At 37.4% G+C, this 25,343-nt stretch overlaps 6 protein-coding genes and 1 non-coding gene across 11 annotated transcripts; 3 read left to right on the plus strand and 4 right to left on the minus strand.

The window, feature by feature from the left end:
• The first annotated feature begins 186 nt into the window (after positions 1-186).
• Positions 187-2,236, plus strand: LOC135162745 (uncharacterized). Of its 2 annotated transcripts, none has more exons than XM_064121541.1 (5): positions 187-651; positions 736-870; positions 1,096-1,368; positions 1,654-1,898; positions 1,978-2,236. In XM_064121541.1, exons 1-5 carry the CDS (start codon positions 465-467, stop codon positions 2,197-2,199), a joined length of 1,062 nt encoding a protein of 353 aa, XP_063977611.1. In that variant the 5' UTR covers positions 187-464; the 3' UTR covers positions 2,200-2,236. The 2 variants fall into 2 exon arrangements, with proteins under 2 accessions (XP_063977611.1, XP_063977618.1); XM_064121548.1 differs by having other exon boundaries at positions 742-870.
• A 40-nt stretch (positions 2,237-2,276) lies between these two features.
• On the minus strand, positions 2,277-6,740 carry LOC135162755 (uncharacterized). Of its 2 annotated transcripts, XM_064121571.1 has the most exons (5): positions 6,668-6,740; positions 5,478-5,770; positions 3,817-3,894; positions 3,601-3,676; positions 2,277-3,380 (listed from the first exon to the last, which is right to left on the minus strand). In XM_064121571.1, exons 2-5 carry the CDS (start codon positions 5,481-5,483, stop codon positions 3,160-3,162), a joined length of 381 nt encoding a protein of 126 aa, XP_063977641.1. In that variant the 5' UTR covers positions 5,484-5,770; positions 6,668-6,740; the 3' UTR covers positions 2,277-3,159. The 2 variants fall into 2 exon arrangements, with proteins under 2 accessions (XP_063977641.1, XP_063977632.1); XM_064121562.1 differs by having other exon boundaries at positions 5,478-6,730.
• Positions 6,741-7,679: 939 nt separating this feature from the next.
• Trnak-uuu (transfer RNA lysine (anticodon UUU)) lies at positions 7,680-7,752 on the plus strand. The gene has a single exon. It is a non-coding gene; the product is annotated as a tRNA-Lys (tRNA).
• Positions 7,753-7,967: 215 nt separating this feature from the next.
• On the minus strand, positions 7,968-9,930 carry LOC135167920 (ribose-5-phosphate isomerase). Its single transcript, XM_064131645.1, has 6 exons — positions 9,760-9,930; positions 9,595-9,655; positions 9,141-9,256; positions 8,901-9,034; positions 8,689-8,830; positions 7,968-8,543 (listed from the first exon to the last, which is right to left on the minus strand). The coding sequence occupies exons 1-6, from the start codon at positions 9,916-9,918 to the stop codon at positions 8,343-8,345; spliced, it is 813 nt and encodes a 270-aa protein (XP_063987715.1). The 5' UTR covers positions 9,919-9,930; the 3' UTR covers positions 7,968-8,342.
• A 1,078-nt stretch (positions 9,931-11,008) lies between these two features.
• LOC135167894 (E3 ubiquitin-protein ligase KCMF1-like) lies at positions 11,009-18,572 on the minus strand. 3 transcript variants are annotated; one of them, XM_064131577.1, is made up of 8 exons: positions 18,269-18,569; positions 16,555-16,722; positions 16,201-16,340; positions 15,666-15,862; positions 15,404-15,584; positions 14,871-15,109; positions 13,639-14,101; positions 11,009-13,127 (listed from the first exon to the last, which is right to left on the minus strand). In XM_064131577.1, exons 1-8 carry the CDS (start codon positions 18,282-18,284, stop codon positions 12,933-12,935), a joined length of 1,599 nt encoding a protein of 532 aa, XP_063987647.1. In that variant the 5' UTR covers positions 18,285-18,569; the 3' UTR covers positions 11,009-12,932. The 3 variants fall into 3 exon arrangements, 2 of the variants coding, with proteins under 2 accessions (XP_063987647.1, XP_063987638.1); XR_010299943.1 differs by adding an exon at positions 13,491-13,585 and having other exon boundaries at positions 12,988-13,127; positions 15,404-15,862; positions 18,269-18,572; XM_064131568.1 differs by having other exon boundaries at positions 15,404-15,862; positions 18,269-18,571.
• A 389-nt stretch (positions 18,573-18,961) lies between these two features.
• On the plus strand, positions 18,962-21,717 carry LOC135167925 (dihydropteridine reductase). The gene is made up of 5 exons (XM_064131657.1): positions 18,962-19,130; positions 20,201-20,284; positions 20,367-20,613; positions 20,838-21,030; positions 21,315-21,717. The coding sequence occupies exons 1-5, from the start codon at positions 19,041-19,043 to the stop codon at positions 21,412-21,414; spliced, it is 714 nt and encodes a 237-aa protein (XP_063987727.1). The 5' UTR covers positions 18,962-19,040; the 3' UTR covers positions 21,415-21,717.
• A 1,858-nt stretch (positions 21,718-23,575) lies between these two features.
• On the minus strand, positions 23,576-24,673 carry LOC135167943 (ATP synthase subunit e, mitochondrial). Its single transcript, XM_064131682.1, has 3 exons — positions 24,525-24,673; positions 23,846-24,002; positions 23,576-23,776 (listed from the first exon to the last, which is right to left on the minus strand). Exons 1-3 carry the CDS (start codon positions 24,576-24,578, stop codon positions 23,742-23,744), a joined length of 246 nt encoding a protein of 81 aa, XP_063987752.1. The 5' UTR covers positions 24,579-24,673; the 3' UTR covers positions 23,576-23,741.
• Between the last annotated feature and the right edge of the window lie 670 nt (positions 24,674-25,343).

The raw sequence follows: 25,343 nt of genomic DNA on the forward strand, positions 1-25,343 counted from the left end.
ATTGCTAGGAGGATTTGGTGAATTCAGAAATAGGCATCTATTATCTGGAAGAGATCGGGCTCCGTATAATAAATCCCGACTGTTTAATGGTTAAAAAAATTATAGAAGCTAAAGCTCGATATTACTCGGCAATCAATTAATTATACCTCTTATCTGGTTCCTTTATTTTTAATTCAAGATACGCGATCATTTCTGCTTCTGTAATTTATTTCTACGTCAGACGACACGCTTAGGTGCTCTTTAGAATCTCCAAAGCTTTTAGTGCATGATTTTCCAACGAATGAAGTGGCCATATTAAAGATTTATGATACCTCAATATTCCCGTTTTCCCATGAATAGATAATAATTTATTAGCTTTGTACATGAGTAATAGAGAGGAAAGCATAATTAATTCGAAAATAGAAGTCCATCCTCTGAGATGAATTTGCACTCGTTGATAGACGAATGCTTCATGAAATCTCATAATGAAATCTATTTTCGTCGCGAGAGAACGGGGAAATCAACGCCTGGAGCATCTGTTCTATTATACTCTCGTTGTAATCTGGGTAACGATGGTCGGGATACTCTGCCTCCTCGTAATCCTAAATTCCGTCATTCTGGGCTGCTGGGGAGCAGTTGCACACGATAATCCATCCCCTGAACTGAACGTCAGTAAGTAAGAATAAAACTCCATCGGAAGACGTGCTTATTACGTTAATACATCGAGTGAGGTCCTTAATGTCAGGTTGTGTCAAGTTACAGCAACTTCGAACGTCACCGGTAACGATACAATGGAGACGCAAACGACCATTTGCAGAATTTCATCAGATCGAATAATAGCGGATGCTGAGGCGACTGTCACCAAGGTTCTTAGTGGAGGGTGTAATGCCAGTGAGTAAATGCCATTTTAAATACCAATAATGCGAGTCAGTAAATACTGTTTATCAGTGCAAAAATAAAATAGAAGGGAACTTGTCTGTAGATCATTTTAGAAATAAATATTTTGAAAACCCTTTTGTCAGTTCTCAGAAGGCAATTTTTTTTTATCAATCATCCTAAACCTTTATTTCCAAGTGAATATGAAGTGTTGAAGCAATATGCCATTATTTATCACAGAAGTCATGGATGATCGTTTGACGGCCCTCGAGGGCCTCTTCACTCATCAGCTCGCCGAACTGAAGCACCTAATTCTCCGAGTAATCGAGAGAGAAGACAATATCGAGGAGAATTCAATCAAGGAAACTACAATTAATCATAGGAATTCCCTTCTAATGCCCGATTACGTTAAAAAGCTCCAAAAAATTGAGTTCATCGAGGAGGCGGTCTCGCCGAGGCAATATGAGATAGAACATCTCAACGACACGATCCACGAACTTTCAACGACTGAAGGTGGAGTTTAATGGTGCATTCCCCAAAAGAAATTGTTGATTTAAATTATTTTCACTTCACTCGAAAATAATAAAGGATTTTTTCCATACGATTTTGATATTTTGCGGTCAATAATGAATAGATGAAATAATGACATCAATTCGATTCAAATGCATTAGTCTGGATGCAATTTAAGTTAAAGCAATAATTAGAAGAAATTTCCATTGACTTGTGTTGTTAAAGATTTTCGATTAAAAAATCATATGGAAAAATATATGAAAAGTAGAGTTATGACTTATATTTCAGGTCTTCAGCGAGTTTACACTCACTACTGGAAAGTGACGGATTTGAAGGAGAAGTTGGTGAAATGGAGAACAGGGCGTTCGTTACGCAGTCCCACCTTTTACATCGACAAAAGTGGATACGCTATGTACATGAAATTTACCCCCAAGTATTTTCCCGATGGAACTGTTTTCATAAGTGTTGGAATAACCCGGGGCTCCTTGGATCAGCATCTCGTCTGGCCATTTCCTCTCAAATTGCAGATAGAAGTAATTCCACTTGTGCAAAGCCTCCTGAAAAATCGTAACTTTTTCAATTTTTAATAAACTTCGAAAATTTCTGTTCAAGATTCTGGACCACTCACCCGAATATGCGAGGGAAGATCGCAGATCTCGACTGTGGGATCCAGCCACTGTCTGCTCTACTTATTTCTGGGGTCAACCAAGTTCAACAGGTGATCCTGACAATCCCGAGTGCGTTGGGCTGAGTACAGCCCGCAAGCTATTCACCACTAACAACAAGTTTATGTGGAATGACAACATAATCATCAAACTGATCGTTCATTTGTGAAGTGTTTATTAATGTTTATTAATACATTCATCGATATCTTATCACTGTACTAGAGTGATATACGATTACATCGAAAACATTGATAATTCATAGGGTAATTATAAATTCACGTAACAGTCCTGTTGACACAAATGTATTTATATCGAGAAATGTCTGTTTTAAATGGGTGGTGGATGATTAATTTTCCCTACGAAATGCGGCGACGTGAACTATCTCTTTATTCATTTGTCACTTTACCCCGACAGTCCCAAAGGAATAGTCTTCACGATAAAATCTTTGGGATTTTCTTGAAATTTTATTTCGCTGAGATTCTGAAAATTCATCCAATGAAGAGGACCATTCCTAGAGATAATGGGATACTGGCGAAAATTCTGCGTGAAAGTGTCTTTGATTGCAATCGTTTTGTCATTAAATTAAATCTGGAGTTTGGTTTTTATAATTCTATCTTCACATAGGATCAACGAATTTATCAACAATTCGTCATAGTAGTTTGGAGGATGAAAAGCTCATTGACACTTAAAAATCACAACAATTCTCATTTAATGGGAATTCAATTGATGATAATTGGCGACAGGTGGGTTGTAGTGGAATGGCAGGAGAAAAAGAATGTAAAGTGCAATTCCGACAACTTTGTGTTTTTGGATTATAGAAAAAAATTAGTGTGAAAAGTGCGCCGTCTTCCCTAGTACTGCTCTATTCGTTTGCAACACGACACCTGCTCCATTTTGCCCCACTCTCCCCTATTTCAATTGAACTAAAATAAAGTTTGATACATCAAAAATGAAATGTAGCGAGGAAATAGGCCCCTCGGTGATCGGCACACCCATTAATTTCGTCACATTTCCCTCTTATGTGTTTTTTTAGCTTTTTAATTTCTTGCTCGACAGAATTGTGGACAATAACAGAAGGGATATATGTAGAATCCATTGGGAAATGGAGCACTCCTGAAGATGATGCGGATTAACTCTGGAATCTCGAGCGAATTGGTCTCTTCGGTGTTAACAATGGCAAGTAATCTTGGTATGATTCATCGAGAGAATCTCCGCGGTCTATTGCGTTGTGGAGCTCCTGAGATGCAGCACGGACTAGCGCCTTGTAAATGTGGATGGGAATTGTGATTTTTCCTGAATCCTCGGGTCGTTCCATCGAGTTACCGAAGTAGTTTCGTTTCTTGCCGCAACCTGTTTGATATTTTAATTCGAAAATTCAAGACAAAGACCTTGAGAGAAATATTTTAAGGATAATAATGATAAAATAAAGAGTATTAGAGTATAGTAAGCGTATAGGGTGTTTTGGTAAGTTTTTTCTCAAGTGAAATGAATTTTCACTTTTCCACCTGAATATCAGAAGTCCTGAATCTCAGTGGTATCCTAAGTTTTCTGATTTATTCAAAGAACTGACCTGTGAACGCGTTGCAGAACGGTCGTTTCGATTTACCCAGTTCTTCCACTGCTGAATTGAATATCTGCTGATCATCCTGCATCGAAAATTGAAAAATTGAAATTCATCAAAACATTAGGGACTTTAAACTGTACATTTCAGTCCAGCAATGTCTCGTTGAACTCCACATGCGTCACAAAATTCAGGTAATTTTTTCAAACGTAAAAAGATCATTACCTTATCGTCAGTCTCAGTTGCACTAGCTAAAGACACCACCAATAATCCAGCGAGTGCCCACTTCACGCAATATCCCAACTAAAACCAAAAAGACACCTATCAAAGGCCAGATCTCTAATTCCCCGAGTGTTATCTATCAAATTAAAAATGTAAGCTTTGTCCCAATTTCATTCTTATCCAATACTCACGGCACTTGCATAACGCTGGAAATATGTGCCGCAAATTTTCATTGTGCGGAGTTACAAATGCATAACTGAACTCATTAACTCAATCCTCGTCATTTATCGAACTTCAATTATACATTTTGAAATCCTCGAGATCCTGTGCTTTGATCTCATCGATGATAATCCCGTTGCATCATCAATGGAAATGTCATTGATTATAAATTTCAAAGTTTTTCCTCGTTTTTAATTTTAAATATAATTAATCAAAAGTCGATCATGTAAATTAAATTATGCAAATGATTCCTGGTGATTTTATAGTCTGTTTGGCCTTAAGGGCCCTTCCATCTTTTAAACTTTTATTAATGTAAAGAACTTCGGAAAATATTCCTTCTGAAGAACTGGCTCAGCAGGATCTTATTAAAATGGAATTAAAAATTGAGTGACAAATGAAGAGAATTTAGTAAGACGAATCCCTGCTAACTCTCACCTCATTTACAATTCCGCAGTATATAAATTTCATTCGTCAGAAAATATTCTCTACAAGCCCCTAAAATCAAGCAAAATAAGAAAAAAATAGGCAGGAACTTCGGCGATGCTGCCGACAACGGTTTCCGAGAACGTGAGAGGAGGCATATAATGATGGGAGTTAAATATTTCATTGCGTGGAATAAAACTGGCTCTTGTAAGAACCACGAGTGCTGCGAAGAAACCTCGATCGTAAATTCAAAAAACTATCAATTTTGCAGGTTTATTGGCCCTTTTTCCGCTCTTCTTGAATCCTCACGATCTTCCATCCAATAGATGTGATTTGAACTATTTAATTACTTAGGTCTCATTCTAATGCTTCAAGAAATATTAGAAGTAGAGATAAAACCAAAAATAAATGAATCTTGAGTTGTAATCACTTTTTGCTACTCGTGTATAATGCAATGCAGTTGGGGGAGAAACATTGGCCTGACGGCACCGCAGGGGGACATAAGCAGAGAAATAATGGAATGAACCGTAAAAACCGAGAGGTAATGAAAAAATAAATAAAAAATTGACGACAGCAGTTGTTACTTTAGTTTCACTAATTGACGGGCAGATAATGATCCCTTCCACTATGCCTGTTACTTCGTTTCACGAGCCGAAACATGAACGTATCTTTTTTGTGAATAAAACTAGGTGAAATGGTTCCTAGCAATTGTTTACAAATTGTAGAAGAAGAAGAACGAAATAAATAACGTTTCACTTGATCAAAGATGGTAAAACATCTGTAGACATAAAAAAATATAGCCAAAGACGTGAAATTACTTGAATGTCTTAGAATATCTTGAGCGAAAATGAAATACAGAGTTCCGGAATATTGATATTGAAGAGATTGAACCGCTAGTTGCACTCGCTCATTCAACTTTCAATTAAACAAATGTTGAGGAATTATCAAGAGAATGTGGTATAGCTTAGAAAGAAAAATAAAATATAAATAATATAAAATACAAAATTTCTTTTCTCACTCACCTTCATTCTGGAGACGCGAGGACACCCGAAATATTGACGTAATTCAATTATAATTTTCTTATCTGTCTTGCTTTTACCACTTGTGTAGGACTCACATGTGCTAGCTGTTGCTGTAGCTCTTATTTGAGGTGAAAATCCCGCGCACAGGTCTTCAAATACAACTCCCACCCTCTCCGCAAGCCCTCGGTGGATGGTTGAAGGGTAGAAAGGGGGCGAAATTCATGCGCACATACGAATGGGAGCATTGTAATGTATTTCATTCGTGACATATTGCCAAATGCTAACTTTATCACCTAGGTGAGGATAAATTATGCAATAGAAATGAAGGGTAATGACAATTCTCGGCGAGAACGACTTCATTCATGACGATAAAATGTTTAGAAATCTTTGGCAGGAAGTTGCGTCATAATCTATTCTCCAATTATTTGAGGGATCACTGGCATATTCATGAAGCGCATATGTTAATACGGAAAACCACTGAACGTTTGTATGAAGATGTCGGAGCTGTGATTTCTGTTAAGATTCGTGGGGAGAAGTATATTCCGTTGTAAATTTCTCGTGGAAATTCAGTATACACTTTTTGTAAAAGCCTGACAGTTTAATTTCTCTGGAGTTTTAATAAATTGTTAAGGGCATTTATTCCCTGAAGATTCATAGAGATTTTTGTCTCACTACTTCGGTAAAGAGTATCTCACCACGAAAATTGGTAAGACAAAAACGGGCTTCTAATGATTATTGTGATAGCATAATATGTTTAAGACTGGCCTTTTTCGTCTGTGAAAAATTAGATTGTTGAAATAATATCAATAAAAAATTTCGCCGGTGAGACCTTGCGGAAGTGTAATTCAACGAGATTGAGTGTAAGGCTGGGATAAATCATAGAAAAATGCTCTGGGGGTTGAGTAGTTACAACGTTCGCACATCAGACCCCGCTGCGTTCTTATAGAGGACGTTCACCCAGAAAGAGACCAAGATGTCTGTGATTTAAATTCATTTCTAGCAAATGATTGCAATTCCACTAACTTGATTTTTATAATTTAAGATTTCCACGAAAAAAATATGAACAGTTGATTATGAATTTTCAGAACAGTGGAACTGAATACGATTGACAGATTAAAAAGTCATGAAATTTCAGATTTCATTGAAATGCATTTGCCAGAATGTTCTAAAATTTCGGTGAAATCACTCACCTAATCTGTAGTTAATGGAAACATCAACACAATCGCAATGATATAGCCTATAATTTCGCATTAACATCGCACTGACAGTGACGATGAACGAATGAGTTGCAGAGGAGTAGCTGGAATATAGGAATTAAATTATTGAAAATCGACGTAGTATCAACACGTGGCTTAAACACGTGATATTGATAAACTGTATTCCTATGCCCCTAATCACATGTCGCATTAATCAGAGAAAGAAAATTTTGATTACACGGGTGTAATCAAAATTAACTGTGATTATTACTTCCGATATCAATCCCTAATGTGTGGAGGTAATAATCGGATTAATTAGGTGCTTAATTAACAACCCGGTCGGGCGACTTTCCAAGTCGGGTTCTTTGACTTCCTCTATCCCCGTTGAAGTTAGGGAAGTAAGGTTTTTCATGGATCTTTGGGCCATTTTAATAGTTTTTTAAAAAACATCTTCAAGTTTTGACACCATTATTGCTTGGTCATATTGCATAGGTGCATAGTTCATCACAGATAGTTATCTAACCGATTTCCTGCTGGGGTCTTCGCACGATCGTAATTTTTAGTTTTATGATCGTCGTCATCGTGAGAAGCAGAATGTTGAGTTATAAAAACAGAGACTCATATGTTTATGTTCAACGTTACGTTTGGGTAAAACTATCTTCTCGGGAAGGTTTGATTAACTTCAGGTTCTTTTGACAAACTTCCAGAAGATGACATTAGCACAGGCATAAGTTAGTCTGTCCTGCTTATCATTCTGGTGGATTTTTCCTCTAACTCTGATGGGGGCAAGATTCAAGGTTTCGAATACGACTGTTAAGGTTGTGTTCCTTTACAGGTAAACTTCCTTGTAAATTGACCAACACCAAAAGCTGTTGCATTTGATGACCGGTTTAAGAATTACAGCCACTATTTCGCACTTGCTGACTTCCCTATTCATTTTAATTCTGAAAATGGCCACCAGAGGGCCATATTGTATAAATAGAGTACAGAAGCTTGGCTACTATAAGCCCGGATAGCTCAGTCGGTAGAGCATCAGACTTTTAATCTGAGGGTCCAGGGTTCGAGTCCCTGTTCGGGCGTATTTTTTTTATTTTTATATCGTAAATCAAATTTGAATGTTTAGAAAGCGTTACGCATTTATACTTGATTTTTTTCTCCTATAAAATGGTTTCAAATGAAGTCTCATAACTTCTGGGTATTATGGATAACGATAATTCTCCCGTGATTTGTAAAATACAATTCCCATATCCCAAAGGAAAGGATGGAATTGGCAGTGAAATTTAAAAACTCGGTATGAAATTTAAAATTTATTATTCTCAGAAACTTTTATGATTCTCAGCAATCTCTAAAAGAACAGATCCAGATAGAGATAGAAATCTGAGGAGTACGATCAAGACTTTACATAAAATTATTACAAAACATCAACTTCATTCAAACGTTTTTGGTAGAATATAAAGATAATCCCTGAACTTGGTTGCACTGCAAGTACTGTGAATTCGTAGAAAGTAATCTTAAGAGAAATATCAGTTCCCAACCAGTGAGACCAGAAGGCAATTGAGCAAAGGAGACCTGAGAGCCCTTAATAGACACGAAAATATGTGTGTTCGTCGCCGAAAATGTTAAGAATATAAAAATAAAGCTATCAGCAATAAACAATCGTTGTTTAATTCTATGCATCGAGAGACTGCTCAGTGACGGTTCCATCAGCCATCCCAAAGTACACTTTTTTAGCCATGTTTATGAAGAGACCAGTCTCGACAACTCCAGGAATCATCTTAATTTCAGAATTTATGACCTTCCATGATTTGTCGAGATCGTCTGAGAAGTGCCAATCCAGAATAAAATTCCCATTGTCAGTAACCACTGGTCCCTAAAATAGGAAATAAGCTCATCGAGATACACATTTCAAATTAATTACATTTCCCTGAATAACTACGATCGGCTCCAACACATCCTATTATTATGTCTTTGACTGCTGGTATCTGAAAAAAAATTAGCGATATTGCTGAACTTACTGCTTTGGCAATGGCCATTCTAATTTTAGCCATGCCCCCATAATTATCTTCGATTTTCTGTTGAATGGCAACATATGCCATTGGAATGACTTCGATTGGAATTCCCTTCTTGTACTGCTGTCCCAATTTTTCAGAGTTTTTTCTAAATAAGAAAAATTCTGTTATGATTATTGCTTTTGAAAGGAGATTGATTAATTGGGAATGTCCCTTACGTATAATCAGCAATGACAATCATTTCCTCTGAGCAGGAGGCGATGATTTTCTCCTGTAAGAGACAACCACCTCCTCCCTTTATGAGATTCAGATCCTTGTCAACTTCATCGGCGCCATCAATCACACAATCTATCTGTTGGAAGCATTGAAATCATTGAAATTATACTGAACGGTAAATTTATATTTAAATTAATGATTTTTTTATTTGGGAAAACATTTAAGATGAGTGAGAGAGTTACCCTGGGGTGTGTCTCAAGATCCCCCAACACCAGATGATTGTTGACAATCAGCTGGCGAGCTTGGAACGACGTGGGCACACAGACGATTTTTAACTGTTCTTCTTTCACTCTTTCAACTGTGAAATCATTTGATTAGAACAGAGCAAAAATTATTAGCCTGGCAGGAGGACTCGTTGATCTTGGGATGTTTTATACAAATATTCTACTTTATACAAATTTTGTTTTCAACCCAGTGTTGATCAACAAGAAAGAACTCTGGCTAGCGTGTTGCAATTTGAATTCCAGATTCTTTTTAAATTTCAATAAATCATAAGACCGTAGGTTCTGACCACCGATTTATCTCCCCCAGATTACGAAAGTTCCTTAGATAAATCGCCTGTTTCGTAACAAGTCAGTGGCCTTTTGCTGAGCCTCCAAAAACTGAGGAAAATCGAAGAATTATGAAAATTCTCACCGATTCTGAGTACCGCATAAATTACGGTGGATCCACTCCCAATTCCCACAACACTATTAGTCTGCAATAGTAACAATAACGATAAATCATACTCAAGTACACTACAACCTCCCTAACCTACAAACTTTTTGGAAACAATTTCTCAAACCCTTAGAAGTCCTTTACCTTGACAAATTCATCAACAGCTTTGTAAGCAGCGGCTTTCTTGGCAGTCTCGAGGGGTCCCATGTTACCGAAGAATCCACGTGCAATTCTCACACCAGGTACTTTATAAATAAACCGCAGAGTCGTTCCCGCGATCACTGCATGCTTGCAAACCATCATCCTCACCTCTCATTGGCCAGCATCAGCTAATTTGCCGCGCATGTGGTGTTTCTATGAAGAGCGCGCTAATTCAAAAGTCATTAACCATTCGAGTTCGGGCATTTTTTAATTGTATCTCTTCGAAATAAAAAAAAATGGAGATGCTAAATAAATAAGCCACGTTTTCGTTAGCCTGCATGCTCATCGAGTCATGTACAGCGTGCGGAATACTCTGATGTAATATTGATAATATAGATTCATCCTCTTAATTGTAACAAATGTAGAACGTACTTAACTTTCGAGGAAATATGAAATTCCCAATTCTAAAGCATAAACTAATTAAGCATAAATTCTTCAAATTGTTCATTGAATTTCGATTATATTCAGCAGAGAGTCGCTCAACACAAAATACAATCAAACACAAGTTTACATTTTGTTTCCTTTTGTGGTTTCTCATCATTTAATTATTTAGTTGTTCATAAGATTTGTTTTACTCACTTCTTAAAATTTCTCCTATTAGTACTTAGTGTCCCTTAAACGACTGCCTCGTACCCGTCGCACATTCTCTTTATTTTGCACACAAAACGGTTTCTTTTCTAATTGTATGTTAATTCCTCAGCACTGTCTGTGCGAATTGCTGACGATTTTGGTTAATGAATAATTTGTTTTATTATGAAATAAAATATTCAATAGACGTAAGGGGAGTTTAATTTACGATTCAATTGGGGTTTAATTGATAAATCAGTGAACGTAGGTTTGTATTCTTCGGGAAAGAAAGGAGTATTTAGCAGTATGTGCACTTCGTTGAGGATCTATTTACACTTTTGAAAGCTTATAAAATGGTTTTATTGTTTCATTTATCGTCAACATGTCCATCTATATTGCTTGATAAATCTTTCTTCCCTTTCTTTCAGTGACTTTTGTGAGAGGGCGGGATTCTACAGCGAGGGGTTGCTCACTGTAAAAAATGAGGCTGATTTCCCCACATATAACGGCCGGGGCCCTTGTGATTTACCTGGAATATAAACCTGATATAATTTTATGTTCTAAATTCGTTACGGAAATCGTGACTGAAACCCATAGCGATATTCCAGAAGTGACTAGTCCCTCGTTGTTCCTCTCACAATCCATATATTTATAAATCTCAATTTTTGGATACATAAATAAGTTCACGCCGGGATAAGGCTCCTATTTAAACCTAATTAAATACATTACTTCCTCCCCGCAGACTGGAAAAAGCTCGATACAAGGATTTCATCCTTCATCTTTCCACTCTCAAGTACCTCTCTATCACTCCGATTTTCCCCTTTATTTTGTTTTTGTTTCTACAGCTAGTGCAGTCTACAGACAGTGCACAATTACTTGGTATAACTGATCACTTTCACGTTTTTCTTTCAATTTCATTCGACGATTTTCGAACTCCTGTTTATGGCAAAGTGGTTTCACAGCTGGAAAACTGGTTTTTGTTACAAAAAAGTCGTCGAGAGGGAACAAGAAAATCATTGAAAATCTATTGAGATGTATATTTTTTGTGGATTCAACTGTCGTTAATTATAGGTACACTCTCAGCACTGTTTTTAAAATTTTTCATCGTTTTTTTGGATTTTCTCAATCATTTTTCATTGCTTAAAATCGAATTAATATATTACAATGAGGCCCCAGTGATTATTTTTCCTGCTGAAAACACGGGGTATATTATATAGATACAAGCCTTATTATGTTAGTAATTATTAATGATGGGTAATAATAATAATTTCAGAATCACGTTAATTGTAGCAACAAATTAAATACCGAAAAATTGAGAAATTATAGGGTTTTTTTGTGGTTTAATTTCTGGGGGCTCTATTGTTTATTAGCCCGCCTTCCGAATATTCCGAGACTATCTCCTGTTTATGTTTGAAGTATGATTGTGGGTTTTTTAAGGATATTGTCGAGGGAACAAAAGGAATTGACTAATTCATTCAGATTTCTTCTGAAAATAAAAGTTCATGGTAGAAAATGGATTCACACATGTTTTTTGCAGGTTGTTGATCATTTTGATTCACTTTTGTTGAGATTCATTTATTTAATTAATAAAGTCAGAAATGAAGTCCAGATTTTTGGGAACATCTTTAAATTTGAGGCAGATAAAGGGTAAACAGTTTCCTTAGGATTTTTTTTCATAAAGTTATAAAAAAGTCCCTCCTAAGTTCAAAGACCTTCTGAAAAACCCTTCTTGAAGAATTATGGAAATTCGTCTAACTATAATTAATCGGTGAAATTAATCAAAATAAAATGTTTTATTTCTATTTCCATTTTTTATTAGAGATTCGGGAAAAAAAAATATTGTCAAAGTAATTTCAATTAAACCACCGAATCCTGACGTTTCTCAGTCGAAAATAAAACGCCAGAAAGAATAATATCTGAGTATTCAGACCTTGGGAATCCCAAAAATCACGAAATAAATTTATAAAAAAAATTAATCCTTATCTCTCACTTTATTTCAAATTATCTCATAGAAACCTGCTTACTAATTATCGCAACATTGTTACTCATTCATGCACTCCATTAATCAATAAACTAGTACGACACATTATACGCCAGAACATGAGAACCAAAAACCCAAGAAACTCCCAAGATAAAGCGACGATACAAATAATGAATAAATTATCTAAACAATTTTTAATCATTTAATTTTTATCATCAATGAGAAATCCTCGTCGTATTGTATAGCTCCACGAATGACCCTCAGTTCATCTACACATTTCCAATGATTTTATTGACATTCTCGCATAAGTTGAGTGGGCAAAGAGATTTTCTGGCGGTATATTCAGGCAGGCGGGTTAAAAGGGCATTTCTCTGGTCGAAAAATGAATAGTATATATTATAATAATTAACAACAATGATTGAAGTGATCTAAACAGTGCTAGGACTAGTGCTAGTTGAGGGGGGAAGGGGGAGGGTTGTTTTTATTTCCAGGGGTAAATATCCGAGGGATTGAAAGGACAAAAAGAAAAAAGTAAATAATTCGTGGTAAAAGCCTAGAGCATTGGGGGTTAGTGTGGGGGTGGGGGCTCCGTCGATTGGTTTCTACCGTCGACGGCCCTCACTGGCTTCCTACGCGATGGGCCTGTCACACCAACTGGCCCAACACCACCGCGTAGATACGCTGGTGCCGGTGTTGCAATGGGCTCTCTGATTGTTCCAGTTCCAGTATTTCGAATCGGTGGTGGCAGTGGCTGCTGCAGTACCTGCGTGACAATGTATTATTTTCATGCTACAAATGTTGATTAATGAGTGAATTTAATGCAATAGCGAAGGAATAGTAAAGGATTCATTTCATGAATGCACAGTTGGACTGTTATATTTTTTTCATAGCAATGAATAGTTAGTGAATAAGAATTAATTCATTGAATTGTCGCCAGCTAATTACCGTAAAATTTTGAATTCTTCAGAAAACATATTGTTGGACAGGTAGTTTTACCGGAAAAATTGCCACCATTTCAGATAAATAACTACTTCATTAATGAGTGGATTGAACCATTGATTTTATGGCTGGCATTAAATTTGATGATAATAATAGTAATTTTCATTCTTCTGATAAATTAACTTACTATTTAATTGGTAGTGAATTATTAAATTATGTATCCATATTTTTGTTGGACATTTAGTTAAGGGAACCAGAAACCTTGATATTCCCTCACCAAACCTGGAACTAATCAATTTCAATTTTTCTTTTCATCAAAAAACTCTTAAACTCACCAGTGGTTGAGGTAATACACTGTGCATTAACGTTTGAACCATCGTTGCATTCTGCGTATTTATACCATTAGGATTACTCGGCAATCCTTGTCCAGCAGCAGCTGTTGCCTGTGCAGAATGCAATGGCAATTGTTGACCAGTAGACGATACCACAGATTTTGTAACAGCTCCAGTTGTCGTTGTACCAGTGGCAGTTGATGCCTGATGATCTCTCTTAGTGTCGTGTAACGAAGGCTTTTTTACAGCACTCCCTGGTGTTTCGGGGCTTGTTGTTGCTGTCGTTGTACTTGATGCAGGTGTTTGGACAGCCGACAGCTCGTTATTTTGCTGTTGGTGATCGATTAATTCTGGCAATGTCTGGGACAAGGTGCCAATCACAAGTTCACGTGCAAATAAACTTCTGTTTGCACTTTCACGTTCGATACTTTGGAGCTGGGAGTCCGTCAGTGTCGTTGCCATGCACCTGATAAATGATAAACAATGGCAATGGACATTTTCATATCAGCATTTCATTTTATTCGTTGGAATTTAAAATATTTTTGCAACGTACAAGTGAATGGTATTTATTAAACTGATCTTTGAAAACCGGAAATCAGATCTGGTTTTGATGAATAATCATTCCATGGATGGCAGTGAAATTGTTATCAGGAAACTTTTCAGAGAATTCATTGGACAGAAACAGCTGTCAAATGCATTTTTTAAATTTACATTTTGATTTAATCTCTGATAAATATTCCAGCATCTATGTGAGGCATGGATAGATATATAGAAAAAAATCAGTGGTCTTTCTTTTATTCTGAAATATTTCCTCAAGGATTCATCAGTGAAGAAAATTAAACATCTGAAATTGCAAGATTCAAATGAATTTCCACCATTTGCGAAAAAGTACCTTCAAATCTCAATAGAGTAACAAGTTCCTCAGAGTTTGTTTTTGTAAATGTGCATAAAGCTCATCCATCGAATTCTTTCCCCATTTCATACACGAAAAAAAAACACCAAAGTCAGATTCAGTGTGATCAGTTCAGTGTCGGGCTGAGTCAAATTTTTTGGCACTCAAACGAGTGACCATGACATGCAACAATGTTTATATACCTAACAGTCTAAAAAAGTACGAATATAAAGGAGAGAGGGATACAGATGATCAACTTCACGAATTTTTAACCCCGACGACGGCCCAGTGTCAATTTCAATCGTCGTGAATGCAGTGGAATTATGATTATTTTGGTTGTTACCTAGGCAACAAGAACATGGAATTCTGGCTACTGGCAGCTGTCGCGCTGGACGAGTTGGTGGTGTTGCTAGAGTTGTTGTTGCTCCCTGTACTGCCAGCAACACCAGCCATTGTTGTCGAATGGCTGCCTGTTGAACCGCCACTTCCACCGGCTGTACCACTGCTATTACCACTCGATACTGAACCAATTACTTGGGTTTGCCTCCTTGGCAATCGCTCCAGTTGGTGCCTCGTAGTTGTCTAAATTATTAAAATAATCACATTGTCATTTATATAATAAAGACGTCGCTTGTAAGAGGAAGTGATTAAGTTGAAGGCTTTTTGATGGGAATAGCGACAAATTTATGCAGAAATTTGATTTCAAAATTTTTCTAACAATATTCATGAATTTTTCAAATTTTTCTGACATCATTCAATGAACAAACTTTCACTGAGATATCCTCAGCACCAACAAATAAACCGACTGCATCCATGGAATATGGATTCATTTACCTGTAAAGTAAAAATATTGATGGCTAGTGATTTGACACTTACTCTAACCTGTTGACGTTCCAATTGCAATTGCATTTGCAATTGTTGCAATTGAGAGCCCTGGCCAGTACCACCGCCAATCCTACGTACACCTGACAATTGGGACAACAATTCGGCAATAGGATCTATGCCATCTCGGCTGCTAGGGCTCAAACCCCCCGACGAACTGAAATGCATGTTGGACCTATGGGCCCATTTGTCATGTATTAAATCGCATTCAAAAGATTCTGGAGCAATTTGATTAAGACGAATGTTGTGGGGGTACCTGCGTGGCCTTGGGGCTCCAACGCCTCGAGACAGATGGGGCATCCGTCTTGGAGCATGGCGACTCGCCATTGGTTCATCCAGAAATGATATCAAATCCCTCGGCCCACTCCGGTGTTCTACAGTCAAGTGAGTTGCAAAGTCATCCGTTACATGATTTGGCTCACCTCCTGGCAGCGATGCACACACTGGGCATAGCTGAATTGGAATAAACATACAATTAAACAATGAAAATTAAATACGAGACTTCAATGAAAAATTAGTTCCACGTTCCAGGAGGAATATCTCAGATGCTAAGGGGATGGCAAATTGTTTCCTTAGACTTTTAGCTCGTGTTTCACAAGGACTACAGTTCGTGCAATTCTTTACAAAGAATGTTTTCAGTAAAAAAAGCTTCATCTTCTTCATATCCAGAGATAATTGCCAAAATCGAGTTGCAATCGATTTAACTTTTAGTTCAAATGATATACTGAACGGTGCCAGTAAATGTAGTGAATAACTGATAATTGCCCTAATAGAGTAATTTAATCACTCACGACTTCAAAAGTAATATCGGCATGGTCAGCAGCGGCGTGCTCCTGTAGAGTTGCCTCAGTGAAGCCCATTCTCGTACAGTGAGGACAGGTCAATGACTGTGGCTGCTCCACACTCACACCTTCACCCCCATAGTAAAGTTCTACGAGAAAAAATAACCTTCGAGATTATAAATTCCTCTCCTCACTCGACCCTTGTGCAACGCCAAATCGAGAAATAAAACTAATATGAATTCACTGGACTAGTTTCATTCCACTATTTTGTCTTCACAATTTCTAATAAATATGTGAAATAGCTATCCATTGAAAAATGAACTGATTGAATGAACGAAAATAGAAAAATTTCAAATATTTTACCAAAATCAGTTCGAGTGAGTATACACTGCATGGGATGATCAGCACCGTGGCGTGTGGTGGTGGCCCCTGCCTCGTAGCAGCTGGCACATAAGTCATAATCGAAGCAGACCAGGCACTTGTACCGTCGACCCCGAAAATTGGCCTTTAGGCAGGAGTCACAACTTACCCCTGAAAACCCCATAAAATCGGTAAAAATCACATAACCGTTTAAATTTCCATGAGCATCCCTGAAGGATTTTGTCATCTTCCCAACAAGCTTTGGTTCTGATTTCTAGGTCAAATATTCTGTCTCAATTGATCTATTTATATCATACCAAGATCACATAAATCTGATCCAAGTCGCTATTTCAATACGAAAGTAATTAATCTCATTCTAAACTGTACACCACATAAGCTCGGAATAATCGCTCCATTCACCTCTCCATGCATTCAATGAGTATCAGATAACGGCTGTCTGTGTCTTAAATCCAGCTGTGCTCCTATTTTAGCACAATCCCTGATCTTTCGGAATTCTGCGGCAACAATGTGATGGATTCATCAGTGCATCAGATGCATCAAGGCCAAACTACGTGGAGCATTAACCACGAGAGTGGCTCAGAAGTCAATTAGCATTAAAAATATAAATTCCGTTATTCTTTCATGCGTTATTGTATGCTTTGTCATTCAATATCGAAGGGACGACCAATTGAAGGTGTTGGAGAGTCGCTAAAACTTAGGACATCGGGGACATGAAGATATTCAAACGCCAACCCTCATAGAAAATTTCTTATTTTCATCCAGGCCTTCAAAAAAATGTCAGGTCCATTCTGACAGTAGGATAAGCTCGAGACTTTAATACTAAATCCATTGATTTCATGATGAACTGGATGCAACATGTACTCAAGATAATGCTTACACACCCAGTCTACATCAGATAAAAGCTGTAACAGTTTTAAGCTCGATTCTCTGATGTCTTGGACTTCAATGGGAACGATCTAATGAATTTGTCAAAGTATCAGATACTTCAAGGCCACAACACGTGAACCATTAACAACGAGAGTGGGTCAGAAGTCAACTAGCATTGAAAATATAAATTCCATCAGTTTTTCATGCATTACTGGGTGCATCGAGGGACCAATTCATTGAAAATGTTGGAGATTAGCTGAGGTAGGAGCCAAATCCAGGGTTTTGGGGGCATCAAAGTATTTATAGGACAATACTCCTCGAAGATCATTTATGTATTCATCCAGGTATTCACAAAAATGTCTGATCATGTCTGGTAATTGAATGTGGTCGTCCAAATTTCAAAATTTACCCCTTAAATATAAATAATCAAGGGAAAAGGATTGAGCTAACCGTGAAAGTTCATCCCAAGATACCCTCAAAACACGAAAATCTAATTAACGATGTGAATTTGATTAACTTTTGGTAGTCGTGCTGCCCTCTAGACTCTGACATTACTCTTGAATTCACTGAATTTTTTTTTCACCCGTTAAAACTAAAAATGATTTTTCTCCCCCCTCCTCCCCAACCCCTTCTACAACCTAAGGATCATAGGTTAAATTGCCAGATGCAAGAGATTATTCATCGACGATATTATGACATTTATCCAGAGCGACTATTGCACTATGATTATCCGTAAATTTTCGATGATCAATCATTATTGAAACATTTTGAGACTGTTATCCAACAAGATATGCTCATAAGGATCACTCAGTCACTTTGGGATACTTACCTTCATGTCGACTCATTTTCCGTTTAGAATATCATATACAAGGGAATACAACGGTGCCTCGATGGGTCACACGTTTATTCACGTGATTATATGTGTTTTAAATAGATTACACAGATGTTTTATCATCAACACAATGAAAACAATGAACTATTTGTACGAGAGAATTTTATAGATGAACAGTTTGCACTCGTTGAAAAACATTTAATTCTGTCCAACTAAAATTTATCCTTTTTTTTTTAACACCACTTGGTTGAGAATTTCCAGCGTAAAACCTAACCCAACTGGGGCTACTGTGACGTCACGAGTTGGATAGCATCACGGAGAAGTCATTTTTAATGGCTAGCGGCAGGGTTGCCAGCATCAGCGACTTTCAAATTTTTTCCGCGGGAATTTCAAACCTCGAGATGGAAAATGCAGGACTCGGCGTCAAAGCAAGAAATCAATGTGAAAGAATCACGTCTCCACTGGAGTATTTTTTTCTTAATTTGATGTTTGCGTTGAAAAAATGAGTTTTATGAAAATTTTCAATTGACGACTGGTTAAATCGGGGTAATTTCAAAGGTTGATGGCCTGAGATCACGTCGAAATGGCGAATGTCGGGACACTTTTCGTTCGGCAGGCGTGGCAACGTCGCGCGCAGGAACGCAAAAAGTCGAAATGTTGAATCGGGTATGTTCGGAAGGATTCGTATAATCTTGAATCGACAATTTTCCTCGGAGAAGGGGCTGTCACTCCCCTGTATTTTGGTCAAAGCCTGTCATTATACTGAAAAATGGCCTCGGTACTGGGACGTGTGTTTGTTTACGGTGGCAAGGGGGCCCTGGGCTCCGCCTGTGTCACTAAATTTAAATCTCAAAATTGGGTGAGTGTAATTTTTTAATTTTTAAGGGGATGTGGTCATAACCTTGTTTCATTGGGGCGGCTTGCATGTTTATCAGCGACACCTCATCTGACATTTGTAATTGCAACAACTTGTTGATTACCCGGTGAATGAAGGGAACATGTTGTCTTGGGAGAAAGTTTCTTAGGTGTTCAGCCAAATTGCTGGGTGGGCTAGTTTTTATCCACGGTATAGTAGTTTATTCCTAGGGTGGTTGAGGAGAGTGAAGGGTATGAGGCTTTGAAGGCTGATGGGTAATAGACCAGAACCTCTCACTTTCATAAATAACGGCTTATTTGTGTCAGCTATATCGTGATAATGACAATTATGCAAGTTTCAATGTACTGCTTCATTTATGAATGACCAATTATGAATATCGCCACAAATTATTTTTGTCCAAGTGTTGAACTTTGATTCTCATTTTCAATTCGATAATGCACGCAAAAAGAGCCTCGTATCGTTCTCATGGTAATAACTACATAACTCCACGTGAAATTGTCGCTAGACGTTTGATAAGAAACCCCTTATTTATGTGAACTTGTGTCTCGGTCGATTAAACTGTTACAAATTCTCCACAAGATAAACCTTGAATGCCTTTCACGATAAAAAAAAACTAAAAATAAAACATTATATAAGACGTATGTGGAAATGCATGATCAATGGAAATGAATTCCTGTAGGAAATGTCTCCAAGAAAAATTTCTGTCCCCCAGAGAGAAACCCATGTGAAATTTGCTTGGAACATATTAAATCAGACTCACATGCGTACCACATCATCAAGTCATTTTTATTCAAGGTAAAATGCGGCAACCGATCTTAATCGCACGGGAATCGCATTGAATTTACAATTTACAATTTAACGTGGACCGGTAAACAACGGATTGATTGAGCAATACCAAATATTACGAATTTTTGCCTGGGTTAAAATTACTGAGGACAAATGTTGGAGAAATTTTTCAGGAAAAAAATCCGGCCACCGATTCCCCCACATCATATGATTATCACGATGATCTCTCTCTCTCCCTCTGAAAGACTGCTAATTATAATTTTCAGTGGGTCGGAAGCATTGATATGAAAGCTAATGACGCTGCTGACGCAAATGTCATCGTCAAAGGGGAGCAAAGCTGGAAGGAGCAGGTAATTATCCCAATGCCCTTCACATTCCTCAGGAGGGTATGAATACGAAGTAGCTTATGTAATATGTACCCTCGTGATTCAGGAAGCTTATATCCTGGATCAAGTTAAGGAGATTTTGAATGGTGAGAAAGTCGATGGGGTTATCTGCGTCGCTGGGGGATGGGCCGGGGGTAATGCAGCCAACAAGGACTTCTTGACAAATACAGAATTGATGTGGAAGCAGAGTGTCTGGAGTTCTACGATTGCGGCTAGCATTGCCGCCCATTATTTGAAGGAAGGGGGGTTCTTGTCCTTGACTGGGGCTAAGGCTGCGTTGGAGGGAACTCCCGGTGAGCCTTCTCACCACGAAAGAAATACTTTTTATTCATTCGATTTCCCCTTTTTTCCTTCAGCGAAATTCAATAGAAAGCTGGGAAAATTTGAGGCGAGAAAATTCTATGGACAATTCAATAATTTTCTAGAAAATTCACTTAAATTTCTACGAGATAATTTCATATCTATCAAGTGGTGGGGTTCGGTCTGCTGATGATGGGTTTATGTGAATTATTTGCAGGAATGATTGGGTATGGAATGGCCAAGGCTGCAGTCCACCAATTGACCAAATCTTTAGCAGCTAAAAACAGCGGTCTTCCACAGGACTCACTAGTCGCTGCGATCCTTCCTGTAACTCTCGACACTCCCATGAACAGGAAGTGGATGCCTAAAGCTGACACATCTACATGGACCCCTCTTGATTTCATATCCAAGTAAGTTCAAAAAATTTTCAATTCCATTTTTCTAGAATTCAGTTATTTGTGCCATTGGTTTTAATTTAAACATTTGCAATATTTATTTCCAATCCCTGCAAACAATATTTTAATAGACAAAACTGTATAAAAACACCAGGTTCGTCTGATTTCTCGAAAAAGTGTCAGAATGATTTCTATTGATTGTTTGACAATTCTTTAAGAGACCTGTAATAATGCATTACATACATTGAATAGGTTTTTCAGTAAAATTGAAAAACAAAATAATCATTTTTTGCTTATAGCCTCTTCTGGAAATGGTCTCAGAATGTTGAACGGCCAGCGAGTGGAGAACTCCTCCAACTAATAACTAAGGACAACAAAACTGAGGTCACATCAGCCTAAAAACCCACCCAGGAAAGACGCAACATTATGGCTAGTCTACATGACATGACATTTATTGAAAACATAAAAAATACAGTAGCTCTATTACAAATTTACAAAAGTTCATTCAATGTCACCCGTATCAATGAATTGCCGTTGAAGTTACTCAAGTTTATTTTTTAACATTTTTCTTTCATGAGAAATTGGGAAGAAGGCAGTTATGTTTGTACGTAATATACTCAGTTCTTTCATAATAGTTTTTTATGCATTTTGTACAGTACGAAAAGTCCTATGAAGTTGTGCATTAAAAATTGGTTCAACACATTGTTGTAGTCATTGAAATTTCAGTCGCAAGCACCATCACCCCCGCAATCTCCATCACCTCCTGTACTTCCAATATCAGTCCCTCCGGATAGATCGTATGTTCCATGATTGCCATTGTACGTGCTATTATAGAAGTGATTCAAGAATAGCATCGGTCCCACTGTAATTTTGTGGAATACCTTTAAAACACTGGATGATTAATCACAAGCCGTTAATCAAATCGCTATTATCCACTGACAGAACTAATTAATTTTATTAAATTTTTTTTTATGGGGCAAGTATTCTGCGGTTGAACAATTCTCAAATTAATAAGAGCTTATGATGAATGTTAACTGTTTGTCATTGTACTTACAGTAGGAGAAATTCTGCACAACCGAAAATCTCAGAAAAACCTGACGATTGCTCTAAGAATTTATACTGGAATTTTCTGTAAAAATTTTGGGGACTGTTGTGATCATTTCAACTGCCGCTGGCCGAAAGCCAAAACCATTTCCAACAATTGAAAATGAACGGGTGAAAACGTAATTAAAAATCAACTTCTATTCAAGAACAGAGTAGTTTTATTCCTCCTGATCGACTCTCAACAACGGATCACTGGTATCCACAATAAAATCTCGTTAACTTGAAAAATAACAACTAAGCGATAGGTGGTCCAGATCAAATGATCTCTCTAAAATTAATTAATTCAGTCAGTATTATAAAAATTCAATGAAAAACTCACTATCAACAACTCCGTCAGCTCTTGGGTCGTAAGGCTTTTGCAAATCCCTATTCCCAGACGATGTTATAAAATCCTCTTCACCCTCGACACAGCACATGAAGAATGCCGAGCAGCATATTAAACAAATTATAATCACAAAGATCCATGCAACTAATCCTAGGTTTTCTAGGCCGAATGTCATTGTTCTATAGTTTTTCCGCTTTTTTATAACGAGTATAATTTCCACCCTCAAACGTACCCGCCACGATTGATTAATTTTAGCGATACGTAAACAAAACATGGGGCACTAGCATTTCACCAATTTTTTGGGGGGAAAATGACGAATTCTCTCCTGTCACCATTGGAACGATTACCTTGAGCAATTTAATTTTTTTATGAATTATTCAGTCTAATTAGAGCGATTGACTTGGGAGTGGACGATTCGAAAGTTATATGATAACCGAGACGTTTCACACTCGCTGTCCTTGCAGAACTGAGGTCGTGTGTAAACCCCACCCACTGAGAGGGGCCACTCATAACCCACCCCTTGATAGAAAAAAACTATTGGGTAACGGAGAGTGCGTAAGGGTGAATTGGAGTTGATGCAGTAGACATTCTCTTTATCCACGTTTGTTGTGCTTTTCATCGGGCACTGGGGGTGGTGATAAAGAATGCACATGGGCTCTCGTGTTTTTGATTGTTGATAAGCGGGCTACAGAGGGAGGGTGGATACGGGTGGGAGAGGAGTGGGCGGAAAAATCGTTGAGGTCCGATCGGGTACGACAAAACTCAATAGAAAAATCAAGTGAGCTCAATAAAATATTCTATTGGCTTTCAATTGAAATAGTCAACAATTTATCCCACTGTGTGGAAAATTAACTTTTCAGACGCAAATTGTTTCGCGGATTTGAAAAGTGTCGTCCATTCGGGCTACAAATCTCGTACCAGCTGAAAGCTACTTTTCTGCACTAGTTATGAAATATACTATTGTTGTAGCTCAACCATCGCTCTAGAAAAAAACATCCTTAGGAAAATACATCAATCTCCTTTTTATTTACTAGATATCCACCCTAGGTGAAATACACTTATTCTAGTTTATCAAATCGCTACAGAATTAATTAAATCGCAGGATTAAAACAGGTAATAAGAGACAACTGCTTTAAAATTTGTAATCTAGGTAGAATTTATTCCGAAATTTTGTATTCTCGAAATAAAGGTGGATGTTATCCAGCAGAAGAACGATAAGCCCTTCCTTATTCACATGGCAAAACATCTGACATATTTTTTTCGATCAGGATGAAATGTACTAGAAGAGGTGAGTGATCTACTTCATCATTGCTTCAAGGTTCGCCATCTCAACTGAAAAAGAAAAAGGCCATTATAATAAAGATTCACTGGAATTATCATTGGTATTACAAGTCGACGTACTTTCGGATGCACGCTTCTTTTCCTCAGCCAACTGCTTGTCTCTGATTATTTTCTTCTTGGCTTCTACTTCACGCCAGGCAGTTTCCTTCTTGCTCAATCGATTCTGGTTGAAGGCACCGTAAAGGACACCCGATATCAGCATTCCCCATCGTCCGAACTTTGTTCAAGTGGAATTTCAAATTTTAGATTGTAGTTTTGATGATCCGAGTGTTTACATTTTCTATTTTTGATTGAACATTTGAATGACAGCTACCAAAAATTAAGAACGCCAGATGCAAATTCAGTAGAATTTTGTACCGAATTCCCCACGTCTTCATAATTTTCTAATTTCAATAGTTTGAAGTCTTTTTAAGACAAGTAGAATTCAGAGTGAGGTTAGAATCAAACTCATCGGGTTGTTCCTCGCTTTCGTGGCTAACTAGCGTATATTAAAAACAACTGCAATTAAGATGATGAGAAAAAAGGGCAGAATTTAGTAATATTTTTTTGAAGACCGCAGTTACAAATTCGATTTGATAGATCATGTTTTTCTAAAATTATGTAATGACATGGGAGGATCGCACTGACAATTGTCAACCATGAAACAATTGACTATTGAATTCAGCAACAGTATCTTGAATAGTGTTACGATATTCTAAATAAATAAAATTTTAGGAATGTGATATTGTTACTTATTTACCTTGATCAGCGGCGATACCCTGACGGGTCTTGGATTCAGCTCGACCGACGACATTTTTTCTCGTGGGCAGGAGAAACAGAATTCGGAATACTAAAGAAATAGATCGAACATAAACTGCGTCAAAGCGCCATCTTCAAACAGATGGGCTCCACAGTCGGCAAAGGAGAATTTCCGTCGTCAAGACGAAGAATCATGTTGCGGTAAAAATTAAATCTCCAATTGTCTTGATCAAGCGTGAAAAATGCCTAATGCAAAATTTCATGGAATAGTTCACAGCTTATCTGCACGTTTTTTAACTAAAATTTTCAGTCTAAAGTGTTTCGTAGGACCTTTTTAATTTGAAGAAAATCTGAATCAACGAAATTAGGTTTTTAAAGACAAGTTATTGAAGTCGTCGATTTTCTATGGCAATTTTTACGTCATGGTGTAAATATAGAACGTCATAGGGACACGGTAATTACTGAAATCATTCATCTGAGTTGAATGCTCTTTAGACCCTTCTCAGGAAATAAAGTTCACCGTCACCGATTTTTAGTTTTCCAATGAGAGCAAAAATGAAGAGCTCTCCATCAGCCTCATGAAAACATTAAATCCACCAAGTTAATTATTATTACGAATTTGATTCTGGATAATTTGCCACGTTTTGGATTGAGTATTTTGCAATGTCGAATACGTCAAAGTCACATTAAATTAAATTAATACCCATGGAGGTTCTTGAATGATAAATTTTCTATCATACTGTCGCCCACTCTCCAAAGTGCTCTTTTAATCGAATACATTCAAAAATGACGAATTAACCTTTCCCAGCAAATACCACAC

This window comes from Diachasmimorpha longicaudata, chromosome 1, assembly GCF_034640455.1.
Source record: "Diachasmimorpha longicaudata isolate KC_UGA_2023 chromosome 1, iyDiaLong2, whole genome shotgun sequence".
Lineage (NCBI taxonomy): Eukaryota > Metazoa > Arthropoda > Insecta > Hymenoptera > Braconidae > Diachasmimorpha > Diachasmimorpha longicaudata.